Consider the following 24,094-nt stretch of genomic DNA (forward strand, 5'->3'; position numbering starts at 1 on the left):
AATTCAAAACCCGAACCTGAAAAATAACCCAAAAATTATATATGTATTAAGGAAAGTATGATATCATTTTTGTTTCATTTTTCTCTAGTATTTCTATTTTCTCTTGTATTATTTCATTTCTTTTATTTTTTGAAGATCCAATAGTATGTAAAGTAAAATTGGAAATTAAAAACAATGGACATATTATAGAAATTTTAATTTTAAATTGAATTACATTACTTTTGGCGGGTTAGAATCTTTGCTCTATCGAACCCGAAAGTTAAACCCGGGTAAAAGCTGAACCCAAACCCAATCACATCGGGTTTTCCCCATTAATTTCTGGTTGAGTTTAGGCAGATACCCACAAGTTCGATTTTCATTGCTATCCCTAAATAAGATAAATGTTTAGTTGATATTGTTTCTAATGAATTCCATGTAAAAACTAAATGAACAATTGTTCTTTGGTCAATGATTTTATAGTTATTAATTTGATCATTAGGCGGCCCTTACAATTCAAATTTGACGTCATTAACACAAAGTGATAATTTAATTTGATTTGTCATTTACTTTCTCTACTTTGTTGCCATGTTGTATGTTTTCTTAATTCTTGTTTGGGAGTGGAGTTTTGGAGGGAAAGAGAAGGAAATTGATAGCTTTGAAAAGCCTTTCATTAATTTGGGAGTTGGATCAAGGAGAGAGAAAGGTTTTGGAGGATTTCTCAAATCCTCCAAAACCCTCCATGTGCATATTTTGTAAGTTATCCCAATTTGAAGTTTTTTGAGATAAAATATCAAAATAGCTAAAAATGTTTAGTAATAATATATAATTACATATTATTGATCATTTCTCATTATTAATTACATTTTTAAGGAAGAATAAAAAATTATTCTTACATTATCATTAATTTACATTCCTTCATCTAAATTTCATACTCCCAAACAAGATGAGAATTTCCTTCATTTTCCCTTCTCTTCCTCCCCATTCCTCCCCTTTGATTCCTCTCATTTCCTTTCCCTCTTAACTCTCAATTAGATGAGGGAAAGTAAACTAATGATAATGTAAGAATAATTTTTTATTTTTTCTTTGAAAAAGTAATTAACGGGAAATGAACAATAATATATTATATAATATTGCTAAAAATATTTAGTTAATTTCATATTTTATCTCAAAAAACTCTAAATTTGGGGACTATAAAAATAGACATATGGAGAGTTTTGGAGGGTTTGAGAAATCATTCAAAACCTTTCATTCTTCTTCATCCAACTCGCAAATAATGGAAAGACTTACCAAATTCACCATTTCCCCTCCAAAACCTCAATTCGAAACAAAGCGAAGTTACATTGCTCATTAGCATGAAGCCATGGAATATTGGACCTCTCCTTTTGATGATTAATTTGGTAAACATAAGATACCCAAACTTTGGAGTGCAGAAAATGTGAACTTAGCAATTATAGGTAAAGATTGCGAACTAAAATCTTATCTTTCTCTCTATGCAATGGACCTTATTTTCTGAAGCACTCCATATAGTATATACTTCAAATTCATATTATATGGTATTCTAGTCAAATTACAAATATCAATCAGAATAATTTTTTAATATCACAGTATTACAGTTTTATTTCTGTTAATGAACAACCAATAAAGCATATTAAGGTCTTTTTTCTATTAGCACTCAACATATTATTAATCAAAAGATAAAGAAATTAGAAGAATAAGTGGTACTTTAATAATCACAAACAAAGGTAGAATTCTTATTTCATCTCACAACTTAATTTAGTTTCTCAATTTGGTTCCTAAATATTTTCACTAAAACAGATCAGACTGTCTATCAGTGACTTATTACCTGACCTATAATAGGTTTAGGATAACATAGACTTTTTTCGTAAACAAGTTAGACTCGTATTTTTAAAAAAGACTATTTAGCTTAACATATAAGACTTTAAACTATCTAAAAGGTCTATTAAGCCTAATATACCAACCTATTTAGTCATATTATATAATAAATAATTCGTATTATACTATTTTAATACAAAAAGTATTATTATATATGTAACTTTAATATAAAAATATATACACAAAAATATAATTTAATCATTAAAGTTAGATGAATCTGGTTAAAAGTAGATAGGTTAACCTATTTGAATATAGAAATGTGACCAATTTCAAGATTATATAGTATAACAATTCTTTAAATAACATAATATGTTAGACCAAACTTTTAAATAAGTCAGACTTAGACTTTAATTTTTTTTTTAAACAACCTAAGAGACTAAATCCAAACTCTTATATGTTATATAAGATAAGGTATTTAAGGCAAAATCTGTCCACTTTGATCTGTTTCCACACCCTTACTTATATCTCTAACAATTCCAAATGTTCTCAGAGAATGAGAAAAGGTATTTGGTAACTCACACAAATACATGTAGAGTGGAATTAGAGATAATTTAAATAACATTAAAGTAAACTAAAATAAAATATCAACTGTGATTAAGCACTAAAACTACTAAGATAAACTAACTTAAGGCAGAATATTCTAAATTGAGATTAAAACATTCTAAGCAAAACATTCTAAAAGGGTAAATGGGGAGATTAAATCCCTAAATTAGACGTTTAATATGTTTGAAAAATATTATATCTTCTTAAAAATTTAACTTAAAATTCTGCTAACCATAACAAATTAAGTCGTGTTACTTGAATTAACATATATCAACTTCATATAGGTTGAAAGTGATATATGCACCGTCATAAATGTAATTTGAATACAGACAGTGCATCATTACCATTTATTTCTATTATTTTCTTGAAAAGTTAATGATAATCGAATATGAATGATAAATAATATACTGATCATGTATAAAAAAATTATATTATCAATGTATACATTTTTTCTCGATATTTAGGATAATTTGTTAGGAGAGCAAAACATTAGTCATGATAATGCAAATTATCAAATAAGTGAATCACCTCGTTTAAATGTTTAATGTTAGTAAGACTGCTAATGATTCTATTCTTAGAAGCGACACTTGTTGGAAGAGACAATCACACTCTTGAAATGGATTAGTTTGGACAATGAATACCTTGATAGTACCAAAAAAACTCCGCTAACCATATGTTATTACTTTTGGAAACACTTCATTAAGTTTTTACAGGAAAATGAATTTGATAAGAGTAGAAGAGATATTATTCAATTCTTTACATCAAGATTCTGAAGCTCAGGACATCCTAAAAATACACCCCAAGCAACATATACCAATTGAACATTAACATTCACTAAATTGATCAACCATAACCAATATAAACATGCCCCACCAACCCTCTGCTTTGTTACTTTAATTTGGAAATCATTACCAACTCTAAGAATGATTGTTACACTGAATCTACACGTGGACACATTTCATAAAGTAGGTCTTAAATTTTGATAGTTTCTCGTTTTAATTTTTTCGTCTAAAAAAATTATAGCTCCCCTAACCCTTTATATATGTCGTCCTATATATAGAAACACTTCTTAAAATGGGTGATGTCTAATCAATAAGTGATGATTTTAACGTAAAGCTATCTATTGTCTGAAAATAATTTCGAAACAATTAATAGAAGCAACTTTATATCATTGAACTAGTTTTCTATCATAAATGAAAAGTAGTTTTCTCTCATTGAACTAAAAGCAACATGCCATATCTAATTGATGGGAACAAATAAGTATAGTCCCAAAACAAGGGAATACAACCTTGTCACAAAAAATTAAGGTTAGAGAAGATGGTTGAAGTAGGGTAATATGCAACCATGCCAACTATGTTTTAGGTTGTGACACTTAACAACACCTATAAATAGAGTATGATGTAAGAGCAAATTGCATCAAATCCTCATAAATAAAGAGGGATGTGATTTTCACTTAGATTATAGAGATTATAATGAGAGATTAATAGACTTTCTAGGGAAAGTTGTTGACAAGAGGAGGGTCGGGGAATCTTAAGATACTAGAGATGTTCTATTTCTTCCTAATGAGTTAAAATTTTAAAAAATTGTTATAGATTAGTCCAATTGCAATTTAGTTTTTAATGTGACTATATTTTTTAGGTTATGTCTCGTGATTTGTTGTCACACTAGAAAAAATTTGATTCTTTTTCAAAAAAATATCTACAAATATCAGTATTAGCATAATCAGAATTTCACATTTTAGGAATGATGTTTTCATCCAATTTTCCTTTTTCATTCTAAAAGTATTAAAATAGTAAGAGTCATGTATGAATGCAAAAGAAAAGATGAACAAAAAAGAAAGAAGAAAAAGAGAAAGACTAGAGAATCAAAGCCTCCATTAAAATGTAACATTTCTCATTGTTATCATTAAATTGAATGAATAAGAAATAAGTCAATATCACTTATTTATAAGAGAAACGAAGAAAAGAAAACTTGTAAAGTAAGTAACTAACACAAACCTAATTAGCTAATTCATAACTTCCTAACAGCTATCATCTTTCAAAAATATCCTCTAATATATTTTTAATATCCACTCAAGCTTGTGAGTGAAAATTTTCACTTTCCAGCTTGAAATTGATTTGAAGTAATAACAACGCTTAATCACTCATGACAGAAGCTATATCATCAAACACTTAACCATCCATAGCAGAAGTTATATCTTTGCTTAATTTTAACTACTATTGACAGAAGCTACCCATTCAATGCTTAACCATCCATGACAGAAGTTATATCTGAGTTTAACCATCATGGACAGAAGCGAACCAATCATTGATGATGAAAGAGATAGAACATATCAAAATCTTGATCCTAATGAGATACTTCAATGATGAATAAGAAAGATGGGTAAATGATGAAGAATAAGAAAATAATGTAATATTGTATAGGATAAATTAGTCATGGTACTCCATTTTTGAAGAGCTTGAGGATATCAAGAAGTTGCTTATGTACTTGAAAAGAATTCTAATCTGACTTGATGAAAGTGCACTTGGTACTGGTGACTCCTCGTCCGAGCAACTTACTAGTGCCTAAGCGAGGAGTTCTGTCGCTCAAGCAACAAAGCCAAGAACTGCATTCCTAAACTTGCTGGTGGCTCCTCGCCTGAGCCATTTGAAGTTGATGATGTTGATGGTGCTGAAGTTTTGGTTACTGGTATGCAAGATGGTGAGGGGATGCACTAGTATGATATTTAGAAGAATACGCCATTTGGCTACCATCTGCTGCAAGACTTGTCACGTGAAGTTGTTGATGTTGCCGAGCATGCTCTGTCGTGTGAAGTTGCTGCTGTTGATGGTGGAAAAGTTGCGCTTGCTGGTAATGAGTGAATTGATGAAGTTTGAATGGTTCTTTGGTTCTTGCATGAACCAAGAAAAAAACTTTTATCGTGTGTATAGATAAAGTAAATTGAGGAGACTTTATAGAGCAAGATTCCACAACTCTATACGTTCAAAGCAAAAGCGATCGAATAATTACGCTCTGATATCATATTAAAATGGTAAGAGTCATGCATGAATGAAAAATAAAATATGAACAAAAAAGAAGGAAGAAAAATGAGAAAGAATAGAAAATCAAAGCCTCCATTGAAGTGTAACATTTTTCATTATTATCTTGAATTGAATGACACTAAGGAATGAGCTAATATGACTTATTTATACAAGATAAAAGAAAAAAAGCTTGTAAAACAAGTAACTAACACAAACTTAACTAGTTAATTCCTAACTTTCTAACCAATTATCATCTTCCAAAATTATCCTCTAATATATCTTTAATTAAAAGGATCGACATAAAACTTTTAACTTTGAAGTTAATACACACAAAAGAAGAAAAGGAAATAACAAACTACATATTAAAGGTAAACAACTAAATTATCCTACTAATAGAGCAAGCATATCTCACTCTGTTGAATAATCAAATTAGCATTGAGAAATATCAAGGCTTATATATATTAATTCGCTGCTTATAAATTTTGACCAATACATTACCTTCATTAAAAGTTATCCACGATTCATAAGGAAGGAGGATGCTCTATCTCATATTCTCCTTGTTTCTGTGTTTGAGATGAATAAGAGTTTGCTAACAAATAAAATTTAACATATCATTTTAATTTTATTTTACAAAAGTGATATATTAATCTTCACATGTCTAAACTTAAGTAAATAAGATAAAAAATGGTACGTAAATTGAAAATAGAGTATTTACATTTGTTCACATGCTACTTTATCCTCGTCTCTTTCTAGAGAAATTCCTTGAATGGCTTAGATTATATATGTCTTATGAGTAAGAATCTTTTCTATTAAGTATTAATGGAGAGACATATACAATAAAAAAAAATAAAGGAAACAATAACATGATAAGATATTTTTATCTTTTTATATGCAATGAAATAACATTTTTACCATTGAAAACACATGTAACATCATGTACTTGACTCTCATTGATGGAGAAGATCCTTATTCATGTCTTATAATATATGTTATCATTTTAATCTAGCAATGCACTTTCATTTAATTATATGTTTGTAATGAGTTAGAATACCATGAACAATATTATAATAAATAAATTTTTTATAGTGACTCATATTTTATTGAATTTTTTTAAAATATTTTATTTAATTTGATACAATATCAACTCATTCAATAAAAGTGAATTCAACAGGGGAACTCATCATCTAATATGCTTAGAAGAGTTTTTATTTTTTTTAACTTAACTTGGAAGAAAGGTTGTTACAATAGCAAACATTAAATTGGCCTCTCATTTATTTAACTTAATCACATTATAATCTTCTTATTTATGAATACTTTTTTACACAAACCTAGAGGTGAATGGAACTTTTGGAAAGAAAAAAGTACGCAATATAATTAAGTGAAAAATTAGAGGAAGTAAATAAATTCTTTATTGGAAAGTAAGTCCCACCAAATTTCATTATATGAGATATAATTTATATATATTGAATTACTTCTCTTACCATCAATTTAGTTAAGAGTTTGATTCATGTTATATTTATTCTAAATACAAGAAATTAATTTCAAGCACAATGTATAGTAAGGTTATGAATAGTTCACACTTCAAGCCTAAAAGCATGCTAGATATATAAAATTATTCATTTCCCTTCAACCAATAACTTAAGTGTTAGGACACTTGGTTCTCAATAGAGGTATCATATCAAGTGGTTAGTGGCCTAGGATAGCATTGAAGTGACATATGATCAATAAATTTATATACGGATCCTTGTGTCAAAATTCTTCGAAATGATATGGCAGCCATGAGGTGTATTTTGTTGCTTATAAGACTACCCAATGACTTAACTATATAGATATTAGAAATTAAATGTGGTTTGAGGTATGATATCAAGTGGTTAGTGGCCTAGGATAGCATTGAAGTGACATACGATCAATAAATTTATATGCGGATCCTTGTGTCAAAATTCTTCGAAATGATGTGGCAGCCATGAGGTGTATTTTGTTACTTACAAGACTACCCAATGACTTAAGTATATAGATATTAGAAATTAAATGTGGTTTGAGGTATGATGTATCTAACATTCATGAAAATGTATCAAGGACTCCCGCTCCAGTGGGATTGACTATGTATGAAGGGCTAGCTCGCACTAGATGGGTGATGGTTGAGTGTTACAAGTTTAAGTGATGTGGTGAAGAAATCCCATACCGAAAGGAAATGGATAGGTTGAAGAAAATATAAGTAGAAAATTCAAAGACATAAGGGGTTGTATCATTGATGATGAAAGAGATAGAACATATCAAAATCTTGATCCTAATGAGATACTTCAATGATGAATAAGAAAGATGGGTAAATGATGAAGAATAAGAAAATAATGTAATATTGTATAGGATAAATTAGTCATGGTACTCCATTTTTGAAGAGCTTGAGGATATCAAGAAGTTGCTTATGTACTTGAAAAGAATTCTAATCTGACTTGATGAAAGTGCACTTGGTACTGGTGACTCCTCGTCCGAGCAACTTACTAGTGCCTAAGCGAGGAGTTCTGTCGCTCAAGCAACAAAGCCAAGAACTGCATTCCTAAACTTGCTGGTGGCTCCTCGCCTGAGCCATTTGAAGTTGATGATGTTGATGGTGCTGAAGTTTTGGTTACTGGTATGCAAGATGGTGAGGGGATGCACTAGTATGATATTTAGAAGAATACGCCATTTGGCTACCATCTGCTGCAAGACTTGTCACGTGAAGTTGTTGATGTTGCCGAGCATGCTCTGTCGTGTGAAGTTGCTGCTGTTGATGGTGGAAAAGTTGCGCTTGCTGGTAATGAGTGAATTGATGAAGTTTGAATGGTTCTTTGGTTCTTGCATGAACCAAGAAAAAAACTTTTATCGTGTGTATAGATAAAGTAAATTGAGGAGACTTTATAGAGCAAGATTCCACAACTCTATACGTTCAAAGCAAAAGCGATCGAATAATTACGCTCTGATATCATATTAAAATGGTAAGAGTCATGCATGAATGAAAAATAAAATATGAACAAAAAAGAAGGAAGAAAAATGAGAAAGAATAGAAAATCAAAGCCTCCATTGAAGTGTAACATTTTTCATTATTATCTTGAATTGAATGACACTAAGGAATGAGCTAATATGACTTATTTATACAAGATAAAAGAAAAAAAGCTTGTAAAACAAGTAACTAACACAAACTTAACTAGTTAATTCCTAACTTTCTAACCAATTATCATCTTCCAAAATTATCCTCTAATATATCTTTAATTAAAAGGATCGACATAAAACTTTTAACTTTGAAGTTAATACACACAAAAGAAGAAAAGGAAATAACAAACTACATATTAAAGGTAAACAACTAAATTATCCTACTAATAGAGCAAGCATATCTCACTCTGTTGAATAATCAAATTAGCATTGAGAAATATCAAGGCTTATATATATTAATTCGCTGCTTATAAATTTTGACCAATACATTACCTTCATTAAAAGTTATCCACGATTCATAAGGAAGGAGGATGCTCTATCTCATATTCTCCTTGTTTCTGTGTTTGAGATGAATAAGAGTTTGCTAACAAATAAAATTTAACATATCATTTTAATTTTATTTTACAAAAGTGATATATTAATCTTCACATGTCTAAACTTAAGTAAATAAGATAAAAAATGGTACGTAAATTGAAAATAGAGTATTTACATTTGTTCACATGCTACTTTATCCTCGTCTCTTTCTAGAGAAATTCCTTGAATGGCTTAGATTATATATGTCTTATGAGTAAGAATCTTTTCTATTAAGTATTAATGGAGAGACATATACAATAAAAAAAAATAAAGGAAACAATAACATGATAAGATATTTTTATCTTTTTATATGCAATGAAATAACATTTTTACCATTGAAAACACATGTAACATCATGTACTTGACTCTCATTGATGGAGAAGATCCTTATTCATGTCTTATAATATATGTTATCATTTTAATCTAGCAATGCACTTTCATTTAATTATATGTTTGTAATGAGTTAGAATACCATGAACAATATTATAATAAATAAATTTTTTATAGTGACTCATATTTTATTGAATTTTTTTAAAATATTTTATTTAATTTGATACAATATCAACTCATTCAATAAAAGTGAATTCAACAGGGGAACTCATCATCTAATATGCTTAGAAGAGTTTTTATTTTTTTTAACTTAACTTGGAAGAAAGGTTGTTACAATAGCAAACATTAAATTGGCCTCTCATTTATTTAACTTAATCACATTATAATCTTCTTATTTATGAATACTTTTTTACACAAACCTAGAGGTGAATGGAACTTTTGGAAAGAAAAAAGTACGCAATATAATTAAGTGAAAAATTAGAGGAAGTAAATAAATTCTTTATTGGAAAGTAAGTCCCACCAAATTTCATTATATGAGATATAATTTATATATATTGAATTACTTCTCTTACCATCAATTTAGTTAAGAGTTTGATTCATGTTATATTTATTCTAAATACAAGAAATTAATTTCAAGCACAATGTATAGTAAGGTTATGAATAGTTCACACTTCAAGCCTAAAAGCATGCTAGATATATAAAATTATTCATTTCCCTTCAACCAATAACTTAAGTGTTAGGACACTTGGTTCTCAATAGAGGTATCATATCAAGTGGTTAGTGGCCTAGGATAGCATTGAAGTGACATATGATCAATAAATTTATATACGGATCCTTGTGTCAAAATTCTTCGAAATGATATGGCAGCCATGAGGTGTATTTTGTTGCTTATAAGACTACCCAATGACTTAACTATATAGATATTAGAAATTAAATGTGGTTTGAGGTATGATATCAAGTGGTTAGTGGCCTAGGATAGCATTGAAGTGACATACGATCAATAAATTTATATGCGGATCCTTGTGTCAAAATTCTTCGAAATGATGTGGCAGCCATGAGGTGTATTTTGTTACTTACAAGACTACCCAATGACTTAAGTATATAGATATTAGAAATTAAATGTGGTTTGAGGTATGATGTATCTAACATTCATGAAAATGTATCAAGGACTCCCGCTCCAGTGGGATTGACTATGTATGAAGGGCTAGCTCGCACTAGATGGGTGATGGTTGAGTGTTACAAGTTTAAGTGATGTGGTGAAGAAATCCCATACCGAAAGGAAATGGATAGGTTGAAGAAAATATAAGTAGAAAATTCAAAGACATAAGGGGTTGTAGGGTGAAGAGTGTGAAGAGACAATGTGAAGCTATTACAGGGCGAAACATGAACTGAAAACATGTTAAAGTTTTAAGGTTTTATCCTCTCATCCTATTGATAAAGACTAATCTCTTTTAGGGTATGTGATTATTTCTCCTAACATAATATAGATTTGTTGTCCCAAATCTTATCTTGCGCTAATGAAAATATGTTATGTTACTTAAAAAATGTAAACATTCATTATTATTATTGTTTTTACTTCATTATCATTGGGCGATACATGATTTAAGACAATAGAACTTTATTCCTTCCAACAACAAATGTCGCTCTCAGTAATTAACATTTGACATTTTTGCCTAATAAAATACCCAAATATATGATAGAAATTTACACTACTAAAGGAACTTATTGATGGTATTATAGTTCTTCTTTAAAACATTGTTTGTTAATCTCCTAAGTTTTTGGACTTCCCTATCCTAACAAATAATATGAAAATCATAACTTATTTTCTTTACCTTTCCATTGGGCTAGTATTAGTCCATCACCTTGTTAGATAGACTTTTATATTGGAAAATAAATCTAACGTGATGTACCTCATTTTCTATAATATATTTTACATTCTTGTTTAATTACTATTTTCATTTTCATTTTCATTGTTAATTGATTATCACATAAAATTTAATATAATATATAAGAGCTAATATACCCACTAATCAGTGGTTGATATTTGTTGCCCTTATCATTGCCCATTGGTGCAGTGGCCTATGCATAGCTCACACTTAAAGTTCAAAAAGCTATTGCAAGAGGTGTATAAATTTATTCATGTGTAACCCAGCAGCTTAAACTTTTTGTTGACAATTTTCATTTAACATATTATAAAAATAAACGTGTTTACTTCTTTTCCTTACCGGCCCACCAAACAAATAAGTTCAGTGCATTTAAAATTAGAGAATATAGGATCTCCATATATAAGGAGATAAGTTATTTCATCCGACTACTAAAATCATGACATGTATCATATTAATTATTTTTAACAAAATATTTTAAAAATTAAACAAAATAATAACATGTCATACTTTTACTAGCCAGAGGAAATAAATTATTTCTTGGTACTAAAGAAATACTTAATGTCTTTAAAATTATTCTTCTTGTAATATACAAGAACTTACTTGTTGTTCTTATTCTTCTTTCATCTATTAGGTCTGTCACCTTTTGTTGCTATTTATGTCTTGAAAATGTGCATTGGCATTTCCAAGTTTATACAAAGACAAAGCATTTAATTTCATCCAACTGACCCAAGTACACATGCAACTATCCTATCCACTAAGTTACATCTTTTGTATCAAAATATGAATGAAAAATGAGATATTTTTTTACTAAATTTTCATACTAATCCTCTTATTTATAAGAAAGTGAAATATATCATAAAGTGATATATTTACAAGTCATTTTCTCATGGAGAGAAAAATTAATATAAGAATATAATATAAGGATATAACATTACTCAATATGTATTATTTCATATATTTCTTGTTTTTTAATTTGCCAGAATATATACAATCTCTATATTTTCTAACCAAGGAAAATAAAAGAGTACATGAAGTCGAATAAATCTTGGGATAGAAGATGTATTTCACTATCCACATGCACATATTTTCAAGCTTCCTTCACAATATTCCTTAAACTAAGTAAACTTACAAACATCCCTATGAGTGTCTCTGTGTGTGTTTCTATGTCTTTGCCTATGTGAAATAGAAAGACTCAGATAATACACTGTTTTTTCACTTTCCATTGAGTTTTGCGTTTCTTGTAATCTTAATATGGTGCATTAGAACAGAGTCCTCTATTTGGTAATTTACAATGAAGTATATTCGGAACAACAGCTTCAAGAGGTTCTTCTCCTTTGGAAGAAGAAGATATCTTAGTGAAGAAAATGATAAGAGATTGGTGAACCTTCAATATGAAGAACACCCTCCAAGACCCTCTTGGAAATGCTTCTCTTATGAAGAGTTGTTTCATGCCACCAATGGCTTCACCTCAGGTTCTTACACCATTTTTTATCGAAGTTTCTTTCTTTATTTCTGGTTTATGTTTTGTAAAGTAACATTTTTTTGGGTTTTGGTTCAGAAAATATGGTTGGAAAAGGAGGGTATGCAGAGGTTTACAAGGGAACACTGTATAGTGGTGAGGAAATTGCAGTGAAGAGGTTAACAAGAACTTCAAAGGGTGAGAGGAATGAGAAGGAGTTTCTCAATGAGATTGGTACAATTGGTCATGTGTGTCATTCCAATGTGTTACCACTTCTGGGGTGTTGCATTGACTATGATCTTTACCTTGTTTTTGAACTATCCACAGTTGGTTCTGTTGCTTCCCTTATTCATGGTACATAAACTAACATCATCATAAAACAAAAGCAGGAACAAAAACAACCTTTTTACTTGTTAAAACTGAAATTTCTGATGCAAAAATTGTCATGTTATTTTAAAGGTGTATAAAATTGAATCTTATCTTCATTATAGATGAAAATTTGCCTCCTATGGATTGGAAAACAAGGCATAAGATAGTTCTTGGAACTGCACGCGGTCTCAACTATTTACACAAAGGTTGCCAAAGGAGAATAATTCATAGAGACATCAAGGCATCAAATATTCTACTAACAGCAGATTTTGAACCACAGGTTCTTCAATCTGTTCTCTACATAGGAATATTAGTTGCATCTATGTTTTAAGCTACTATGAATTTTTGATGGGTTTGCTTTAGCATGATTTGATTGTGGTAGATATCTGATTTTGGACTAGCAAAGTGGCTTCCATCACAATGGACTCATCATTCAATAGTCCCAATAGAAGGAACATTTGGGTACCCCTTTCATTTCAAGGATCCTTTACTGATATAGCTATCTATAAATATAGTATGTTGAAACAAAAATGTGATTTTTTATAAATGGGTATTTCTAATCTTATGTAGGCATTTGGCACCTGAGTACTACATGCATGGAGTTGTGGATGAGAAAACAGATGTTTTTGCCTTTGGTGTGTTCTTGTTAGAAGTTATCTCTGGGAGAGAACCAGTAGATGGGTCTTACCAAAGCTTGCATAGTTGGGTAGGGTAGTCACAACTTGGTCATGAAACTTTACTCTTTCATTTACTTGTAGCAACTCTTACTTATGATTGGTTGGTCATAGTGGAGGTGCACTATGAAGCTATATGAATGTTTAGGAGTTTGAATTCGATTTTGGTAAAGTTTTACTTAATCACTATTCTGACTTGAGGGTTAGTCTCACAGTTATGTCTAAGAGATTTCGGGTGACTTTCACATTGGTAAAGGTTTTGTGTGAATTAAATAACAATGTGTTGTGGCTTAACAGGCTAAACCAATATTAAACAATGGGGAGATAGAAAATCTGGTAGATCCAAGGCTTGAAGGAGCTTATGATTTAACACAGTTTAGAAGACTTGCTTTTGCAGCCTCCCTTTGCATCCGTGCATCTTCAACTTGGAGACCTACCATGAGTGAGGTAGCTCAAATACATTTGCTACTTACCTTTAATCTTACTTTCTTTTCAAAGACTAATTCTTTATCCCTTTATTTGATTGGTTTAGACTACTTAGCCATATTATTATAATTCTTACTTTGTCATTAATGAATTTTCTCAAAAAATGCTTTATTATAGATGAGCTCACTTCTTCCATAAGCCTTTTAAGTTTGCATTATTATCTGTAAGCATGTGTGTTCACTATTCAAATTATAGCCTTTTAGTTGAATGCCAAGTGACATAACAATATATCAGTAACATAAGTTCACTGGTTTCAAACAGAAATAAACAAATGTCACAAAATAATACCATATTGTCAGCTGTCATTTTCTTTAATTATGATGGTTTTCCTTAGATGAATTCACTAATCTTTTTCAATATGTTATGCAAGAACATTAGATTCATTCCAATTGCAATTGGCTATTGTATTTTCAGCTTTTTTGACCCATGCTGATGCACTATTCATTTGATGTTATGTCCTACCTAACTTCAACTATTATGCTACTAACACAAACATATAATATTCCAATCTCATACTCCATCCTAGTGTTGATTGAATGAAGTAAGATTATACAATTGTTGAAATATTAAGGGGCCACTTAAAAGGTCATTACACAATATTATGATGTGGTTCCTGTTGTATTAAACATTATTATGTCTCTAGCTGATCTTTATATTATAGTGATCTTTAATTTCTCTTTTTTGTTTGTTACCTTTATTAATTGATAGGTATTAGAGGTAATGGAGGAAGGGGAGATGGATAAAGAGAAATGGAAAATGGCAGAAGAAGAAGAACATCAAGAGCAAAACTACTGGGAATTTGAGGATCTTGAATATGACTATGACAGTTCCCTTTCAATATCCATTCATGACTCAACCAGAAGTACTTAGGATAAAGGGGTTAGATACCATTTTCAACTACATGCATATATACATAATGTTAAATATATATAAAGGTGCATAGAAGGCTTCCCAGCCTATATCACTTCTATTCGATGAAATTATAATATTTATGGTCATAACAAGTACATCTCAAGAAACTACCAAACTTTCTATTTTGTGGTAGTTTAAAAGCTTGCTTCTATCTCATCAATGTGAAACCTATAGCTGATGCATTCAAGTTCTATCAAACCTCCAACAGAAGGGATTCTGATGCATCTTCTACTTTTGTTTTTACTGATGTCAATTAATTCTAGCCTGCAACAAAAGGGCTTCTTTATTTCTGTAGGAAAGAGTAGTTAGTAAGGTACAAAACTATTTTAACTCTAGTTTGGGTGCCCATGTGCTAAAAACCAGAGCTGGAAGCTCCAAGCCTCTAAGGGTAGGTGGTGCCCTGCCATCTTCCATTATATGTTACTTTGGAAATGACAATTAGATAAAAACTTCAATGTTTTATAAATAAATGTGACTAAATGACACTTAATTGCATGTTACATCATAGTGACAAGACCGGTTTGCACCACTCTGTCACTAGGAATGAGGTCAATTATTAGGCAAGTAGGATCTAATTTATGTGACTATTAATCATACCTGACCAACATAACTGGAGGAAAAAACAACAACAATAGGATGCGCTCAAGTCAACACCTGTAACACTGAAAAATCTTTCATCAACTAAAGGCAACAAACCCACGCCACCTGAGCATTGTAGGTTCACATTGCTCTCACAACAAAGGTAGTCTAACTCTACTGTAATGTATGTATGATAAGCTGAAAATGACAAGATCATGTCGTATGCAAAGATAACATATCTCCCGGGAGTGTGACCATTCTATCTCAGAATAAATAGGTGAAATCACCCAAAAGAAAATGACAATATTCTCACCCCATTTCAACTTAGTCTCACATTTTATTTTTAAATTTTCTATTTGAAAATATTAAAGAAATTCTTAGGACATTTGGAGAATAACATATTTAGAACATAAAATGACTTGGATTTTTAAGATAGACTTTCATTTATTACAGCCCTTAACCAGTGTAGTTAACATGACCTTATTAATGAAAGAAGATAATGGAGCACAAGACCTAAAGAGATAGATAAGATTTGGTATATAGTACCTTATCACCACTTTAGGTTTGGAATGGTCATAGTGTTGCTTGTAACCTTTTTGTTCTTTTCATTAATGCTTTCCCCTTTTAGAATCGCCAAGGTTTTTAATTAAGTATTCTAGAATAATAATTAGCCACGATCTTTAATCAGTAAATTAAATCTTAATGACTTCATGAATATTCTCACAAGTAAAACTGTGGTGTTATAGATCAAAGAACAAAAAACTTATAGTTAACTTAATCAAACAAAATAATGAGTTTATCTGATGCTCCCACTAGTATACGTCATTTAGTGAGTTGAATTGCCTATTCACACCTTATTAACCAATGATAATTTTTAAAAATGGGAAATTAAAAGCAAGATTAATCAACAATGAGGGCAAATAAGTGCTAATAACCTCACTCCATATTATAGAAAAAATATGTACAAACAGCAGCATTCCCTACCTTTGCAAGTAGAGTATTCCATTACATAAATAGACCTAATTACGTTACTATGAACATGCATTTTTTTTATTTTTTTCTATCCTTTGTCGTGGTTCAAATTACAAAGTACATAGTTTGAAGAAAACAACATATGGGGAAATCAAGTGAGGAACTACCCTAATACATTAGCTACTTGTTATCATACACTAATAATCTATTCGGGAACAATAATTCATTGTGCATACTGAAGGGCAAAGTTTCACACAACCTCACAAGAACAAACATGGTAGTGTCACTCATTGAGTAGTTCTTTTCAAGCCAGAACTGACCATAAAAAGAAAATCGTATACACAAACCTTCTGACTAGAGCAATGTTTGTCATCAGTGACCAACACAAACCTTTGGCCGCCTACTTGAAAATGATTTTACAACTTTAATCAGAGCCTCTTAGCACCCTCTTCACTACAGCATGCAGTTTATTCACTGGATCTATATAGCAGAACTTGCTAACGACAGTTCATGGAGGTCACCTAGCACCCATTCCTCCCCGGTTTGACCACCCAATACAATAGCTCTTGTCCCTCCAACGATACATGTACTATGTCCCCAAGCAAATCTTGGAGGGCACCCAGGTACATTTAGGATTCTCCATGTAGGTTTCTCATCAGTTGGATCAAGGATGTAAAGCTGGGAGGCAGAATGTAGGCCTGCAACAGACCCGCCGAATATCAGAATTCTACCACCTGGAAGACTAACAGCCACATGATCAAGTCTAGGAGGAGGAGCTGTGCCTCCAGGATTTCCAGCACCAGGCATTCCACTCCCTGTTACACATCTCCAGCATGGTTCCTCCTCACTTAAATCCATCATGAATACATCACTGGAACGAAAACGCAGAGGTCCACTCTTGGCCAGGCCCCCAAACATCAGTATTTTCCTACCACCATAAACAGAAAGGGTGTGACCCAGGCGAGAAGGTGGAGTCCATGCGGCTGGTATCTCTCTCCAGATAGGTTTCTCCATTGACAAATCAAGGAGGAAAGTATCACTCAAGAGTACTCCAGAATCGGCACAGCCACCAGATACTATCAACTTAGTACCATCGAGAGTACAGGAGCTATGCCATGATCTTGGAAGTGGAGGTGCCAATCCAGAAATTTCACGCCAAGTTGCAGGCTGTGCATCCAGGTCAAGAACAAACACATCATTGAGCAAGCCTTGTGTTCCACAGCCTCCAAATAGAACCAAATGAGAACCATTAACACACGAAAGTGTGTGGCCCCAACGACCAGGAGGAGGAGAGCTCACCTGGACATGTTGCCACTCAGGATTACTAGAATTGAGATCCAATACAAAGGTGTCATTCATAGGTTGCATGTTAACCCCTTCCCCACCAAATAGGACAACTCTATTACCAACAGCACAAGCACTAAAGTTACAGCGAGAGGGTTCAACAGCTCCTCCAACAGTCAGTTTGCCCCAAGCTGCTGCTTCAAGAGTGGTCAGTTCCCTTGCAAGCCGACCCCATCCAAGTCTCCTTGCACCAGGCACAGTCTCTAAAACACGTGTAGTCTCACTGCCCCATGCATTTTGGCACACCATTCTCCAAAGGTCTTCATTTTTTGTTAGCTCATACAATCGCCTACAGACAGAACCAACAGATGCAATATCTCTTGGAGTTAAGCGAGCAAGTATCTTGAGAGAAATTACCTCGTCACTCATTTGAAATATCCCACAAACTCCACGAGTCACATTGCGGTCCCCTACTGGAAGAGGATGTAACGAGGAAAGCACAGAACGAAACCGATCTGATGATTTAACAGATTCCTTAATTACAGAACCTGGAACAGGACCAAGATCAATGTTTGCCTCTGTGAAGAACTGGATTCCAATGACATGAGTAATCTCATCATCTCCGAATATAGGTGTCAGTCGCAATCTGTTCATAAGTGGAGATCCATCTTTCCTAAAGTTCAGCAACTCACCTTGGAATTCAATCCCTTCCTCGAGGCATCTTCGAATTTCAGAAATTACTGTTGAGTCCACCAATGGATGCCTTCTCTTAGCAAATGGACCTCGACACTGCAAGAAACGGCTGCACAATATCTTCAAATGATTAGATATAATGAAGCCACATCAAATTAGAAACATCTAACAATGGAGACTCAATCAAGAAACATGCTAAAGAACATATTGCTTATTTGCTTATATAGAATGCTCTTCTGCCTTCTTTTCTTTCTTTTATTTTCCTAATGCAGTGCAAAGCTTATTCATTCTACTTCCTGAAGAACATAACTTCAAAGTTCAAACCATTATGAAAAGACTTATAAGCTAACTCTGTATAACTTCGAAGTTCAAACCATTATGAAAAGACTTATAAGCTAAGTCTCTCTACAGGATCCACCAATGCACCTCAGTCCTAATAAGCTATAAGGCTGGAGTAAATAAAGATTTTATTTTTTTCAGCCCTTCGTCGTATGTCTATATGAACACAAACAAACAACACTTGCAGAAAGAAGATGACGGAGGAATTGAATCTGCACAAAAATTACACTAGAGAATCTATATCTATTTCTTGTCTTCACAGAAAGGTTTACTTTCTTATCATAAAAACACAAGACAACATAAATCCAAGATTATAAATCTCCACATCCTCATCATGACACCTTAATATGAAAGAAAATTCAGTCATCATTTGTAAGCTTCTTAAATGAGCTACTGACACAACCACACACAAATTACCAGACAATGCCTATGCCACATCTCTTACATGTCAAAATTTTAATGACTTCTGTCACATTCTTACATCCTTGCGACCTTACCCCAAATTGCTACATTACAAGAACTTTAGAAATAAAAAACTAAAACCACCCTTCCAGGAATTTATCATAATATCAAAAATATTGTTTTTGCATAACTGGTCTTTACCAAAACAGTCACCAAGTTGGTCCAGACTTTCGTCTCATTAACACAAACCATTCCTATTTCAAAATTACACCATCAAACCACCAAGTTTTCGGCCAAGTATATTCATCGTGAACCTAGAACACACCCCGACATTCTCTACAGTAAAACAGCCATAAAGACTAAAATTGGGACACTTAGATTCCTACATGGCCTCACTGAAAATAATAAAGAAGCTCTTAAACCACACTTCCTGCATCTCTAAACTTTTTTGATAAGTAACTGGCAAATGCATTATTCAAGCCTTGCAAAGAAAAGAAATTATCGCTATTTTTCCATAAAATCAGAGACTTTATAAAGATAAAATGTTTGAATCAACAAAAGAGTGAAAAAGTATTGTTAAAGGACTTCAACTGCCAAAGGCATTCAATTATTAGCATATCTAACATATTTGAAGTATCAAGTACCAACACTACAAGCTCCGGTCATTGAAAGTTGGTACACCACTAACATCATGAAAGGCATCCAATTATAACAGTATTGATAAAAAGGCACAAATTATTGAGAAAATTAAGAACAGACTAGAGAGAAATTAAAACATAAGAGATAATCCCAAGAGGTAAATTTACAATACAACAAAGCTGCCCAATTTCTAAGCATATCAGATGAAAATGCTCTTGCGATACAATTTTGAAATTGGTAATATACCATTTACAGACTTTTCAAGATGGAACAAGCTTACTTACTCTTCATTCCAAAGATCATAAATTATTTATAGTATAGAAACATGTAACAGTGATGTTGACCAGTTCTAATCAATGCAAAATTAATTCACCGATTAATTTTAGCAATAATCAACAAATATTGTGCAGCAAAATTCTCTCAAAATAACTGTTGCTGTAAGGAGCAATATTTTAAACTCTTTATGCATCCAATTTTTATGCAAAAAATACATATCTATCATGCATGCATCGAAGTCTAAGTCTCATGTAGGAGAAATGATTGAAAATGTTAACCTTCGACATTGATAGGAGATCCACTTCAAGAGTAAGTTTAAAAAACTTACTCCACATCTTAGCCATCAAATCTAGGAAAATCCGATGGTTTAGATCTACTCACTAATTCAAACCATTAGATTTCCCTAGAATTGATGGCTAAGATGTGGAGTAAGTTTTTTGAACTTACTCTTGGACCCCTCTCTTTTATGTAATCAGTACCATATCAATTATCTTTTTATTTTCATGGGTGAAAAGAAGTTTTACTAGGAAACCATGGATTCTTCGAATTCTATTCCATGTCTTTTAATTGATTTTGATTACTGCTAAAATGTTGAAGGTTCATTTCAGTCAGTGTTGCCTACGGCGGATGGCGGATGGCGGCCCATGGCGGTTGCCAAATTCAGCCATGAAGGCTTTGCAGGCAAATAGCGGACATCATAATGGCGGTTGACAAAAAATAAATAAAATATATAACATAATAGGAAAAATAAAATAATAATATAATAACATAAAAATCGAACAATAATATAAAGTTTAATAAAAATCATTAAGTATCAATATCTCATAACATCAGATGATCGATACAAAATAAAATAAACAATACTAACACGTCTTGCAAAAAGCACAACTAAAAATCAAAGCAAAACACAAATATAAAATGCAAAACATTCATACTGTGTGTTATCCTATTTTTGGGGAATACACTGTGTTACTGTTAAATAATTGTTTTAAATTTGTATACAAAGTAAACTGAAGAAAAAAAGTAAGCTATAAAAAAAAAGAAGTAAACTAAAAAAAATAAACTGAAAAAAAAAGTGGGAAAAAAAGTAATCTGGAAAGAAAAAAATTAAACTGGAAAAATATATATTTTGAAAATAAATAAAAAAACGAAATAAAAAAATGGAATGAAAAAGAGATAAAGAAATGAGAAAACAAGAAACAAGAGAGAAAGAAAAAATAGAGAAAGGGAAAACGCAATGAAAAAGAGTTAAGAAACGTGATTGTGGTGGCGACAGTCGAGGTAGCACACAACAAAGAACTCAATTTTGAGAGATAGATGCAATAAGGAGAAGAGGCAAAAATAGAAAGAGGTTAAGGTTTTAATTTTTAACCCATGAATGGGCCCAAAAAACCCATCCCAGCCCAATTTTTTTAAAAAAAAACTGACCAGCAAGCCAAAGTGCCGCCATTACCGCCATACCGCCATGGCGGCTTTTTCGAGCAAAAGGCGGATACGGCCATATGGAGGGATTTCCCAAATGGCTAGTGGCGGTAGCCCAAAGAACGCCGCCGCCATGGCCGCTATTGGGCAACACTAATTTCAGTACATATCACCACCAAAGTATCACACAACTTAAGCCAGTATTTATAATCTATCAAACGAAAGAACTCAACTATTGTCTTTCTCCAATTACCATGCACAGGTAACTTCTGAATCTTCCACAAGGTAGTATGTATCAAAACTTAAGCCAGTGTTTGTGATAAATGATCATTGTCATGCTTAACAAGGTAGTATGTATCAAAAACTTATCTAGTGAACATTCTCTAGATGATGGGTGACACACAGTACAAAGGGAAGCAAAAATATAGTAAATTATAAAAAAAACTCATTTTGGTTCATTACAAAATACAACAATAATTCTAAGGAGATGCTATTTGAATACACAAAAGAGAAGAGTTAATTTATAGTGAAATTCTATCTACAAATGGTCAATTTTTCATAGCTAATATATAACTAATTAAGAGTAAATTACACCGACATCCTTTCAAGTTTAGCTCAATTATACTCATCACCCATTTTATTTAAAATATTACACTCACCTCCCTTGTAGGGGTAGTCAATGTAATGTATATATATAAATTAGGAATGATTTGTGTAAGTGGAAAAAAGAATGTTGGTTTGTGTAGTTTCACTAAATTTCAGTGGGTCAGTGTAATTTACTCACAAGTTTATGGGACCAACTTGAAAAAGTAAATAAATGGGAGGAGGAATCTAATAGGTTTGCGTTACAGTAAATAATAATATGCTATTAATTAAAGCTCTTTTCCTTTTAAAAGGTAAGAATACAAAATAGAGCATCAACTGGGTGCTCCGGCTAGAGACCAGGTCAATAAGGAAAAATATAGTGATCATGTTGTGTGAAGATGTGCTAATTTTTCCTTTTTTATAACTTCAATGCTGCTACTAAAAACGTGTGCTGTTATCCTTACTATTACCCAACAATTCGATCAGTCTACAAACGGTTGAAGGAGTGCCCAAAACAAATGATCCCTTGACTAAGTTGATGGTATATAGTTCGATAGTTTCTCTTATAGAGGCCTTGTAAACTGGAACTAATAAGTAATCCAAAGCACACAATATGATTGATTTAATAAAACAGTACAAATTTTGAACTGGAAATATTGTTTTAAATGAACAGTAAAGGAAGTAAAGGCTAGGAATCACTATGTCTCTAATTACTAGGTGGGCTAGAGTTATTTAGATCTCCCGATACCCCGCTAAGTCTCTAACTACTGGGCTACCCCATCTAATCTACCCTCCTTAGAGAGGATTCTACAAATCTTATTCACACATGTCAAACCACCTAAGGCGAGATTCTAACATCTTTTATACCATACGTGCTAACCCAACTTTTTCTCTAATACATCTAGTGTTTTTGTCAGCATATGTACTGAAAAAAGAACCACTATTTCTATTTAATAGCATGGAAATCACACCCTAAAAATGGCATTGACAAACTCCAAACCGAGTAAGACTTGCATGGACACGTGTCCAATGGACAACAACTTTCATCATACTTTTAATAAACCTAACTATTTGTGTCCATTAGACATGTCTCCATGCGTGCTCGCTCCAACGGCATGTTCAAGAGTGAGCCCAGCACATAAACCTACACTAACAGAGACAGGCCTAGGGTTTCAAGCAGTAAAATTGCTCAACAAAAACAATTCCAAAACCTAAACCTAAAACACTAAAATCTTACAATTTCACCTGAATCGCCAAACTAAACACTTCAATCAGCGATAAATCAGCTAAACCATTAAAAACACAAAGAAATTGACAATCATGAAAACGAGAAAGGATAAAAAAACTGACCAGTTCCGACCGAGTACTTCCTCGGCAAGGTATCCAGTGAGCATCTCGAAGACGGTGTTGACGTAAATGATAGGGTGATCGGGATCGATGGCGTCGGTAACAACGAACGCATACGGCGCCGTTTGGAGAGGGAAAGGAATAGGAAGAGGTCCATCAACATCGTTTAGGTCGCGGTTGAAGATGAACGACGCGGTGTCGTCTTCGTCGGCGCTGAGATCGGAATCGCTGTCCCACTGCATAGTTGAAATTGGAAATAGCGGTTGTTGATGGTTCAATCCATGAGAACGAAGAAGAGAGAATCGGATTCGGAATGAGAATTAGGGAATGAAAGTTTTTGTTGTTTTAGTTTTGGGTTGAGAGTGAGAGAATGAAAGGGGCATAAAAATGAGTGGTGGCAATTTAGATAATAAGAGACGAGGTTCTTTCTTTCGGTAATTCGATCTCTATCTGTCTATATGTGGA

At 32.4% G+C, this 24,094-nt stretch overlaps 2 protein-coding genes across 3 annotated transcripts; one reads left to right on the forward strand and one right to left on the reverse strand.

Annotated features, from left to right (window-relative positions):
* On the forward strand, nt 12,253-15,630 carry LOC109345048 (probable receptor-like serine/threonine-protein kinase At5g57670). Its single transcript, XM_019583806.1, has 7 exons — nt 12,253-12,663; nt 12,750-13,004; nt 13,142-13,299; nt 13,402-13,481; nt 13,590-13,725; nt 13,991-14,140; nt 14,888-15,630. The coding sequence occupies exons 1-7, from the start codon at nt 12,483-12,485 to the stop codon at nt 15,047-15,049; spliced, it is 1,122 nt and encodes a 373-aa protein (XP_019439351.1). The 5' UTR covers nt 12,253-12,482; the 3' UTR covers nt 15,050-15,630.
* Nucleotides 16,664-24,066, reverse strand: LOC109345049 (adagio protein 1-like). Of its 2 annotated transcripts, XR_002107382.1 has the most exons (3): nt 23,633-24,066; nt 17,033-18,728; nt 16,664-16,989 (listed from the first exon to the last, which is right to left on the reverse strand). XR_002107382.1 is itself a non-coding variant. In XM_019583808.1 (2 exons), the coding sequence occupies exons 1-2, from the start codon at nt 23,869-23,871 to the stop codon at nt 17,123-17,125; spliced, it is 1,845 nt and encodes a 614-aa protein (XP_019439353.1). In that variant the 5' UTR covers nt 23,872-24,066; the 3' UTR covers nt 16,683-17,122. The 2 variants fall into 2 exon arrangements, 1 of the variants encoding a protein (XP_019439353.1); XM_019583808.1 differs by having other exon boundaries at nt 16,683-18,728.

This window comes from Lupinus angustifolius, chromosome LG04, assembly GCF_001865875.1.
Source record: "Lupinus angustifolius cultivar Tanjil chromosome LG04, LupAngTanjil_v1.0, whole genome shotgun sequence".
NCBI classification, from domain to species: Eukaryota; Viridiplantae; Streptophyta; class Magnoliopsida; order Fabales; family Fabaceae; genus Lupinus; species Lupinus angustifolius.

Coding starts and splice junctions, on each gene's coding strand:
- LOC109345048 (XM_019583806.1), top strand. CDS start 12,483: ATGAAGTATATTCGGAACAACAGCTTCAAGAGGTTCTTCTCCTTTGGA. Junction 13,300..13,401: donor CAGCAGATTTTGAACCACAG/GTTCTTCAATCT, acceptor TGATTGTGGTAG/ATATCTGATTTTGGACTAGC. Junction 13,482..13,589: donor CCAATAGAAGGAACATTTGG/GTACCCCTTTCA, acceptor AATCTTATGTAG/GCATTTGGCACCTGAGTACT.
- LOC109345049 (XM_019583808.1), bottom strand. CDS start 23,871: ATGCAGTGGGACAGCGATTCCGATCTCAGCGCCGACGAAGACGACACC. Junction 18,729..23,632: donor GAAGTACTCGGTCGGAACTG/GTCAGTTTTTTT, acceptor GATATTGTGCAG/CCGTTTCTTGCAGTGTCGAG.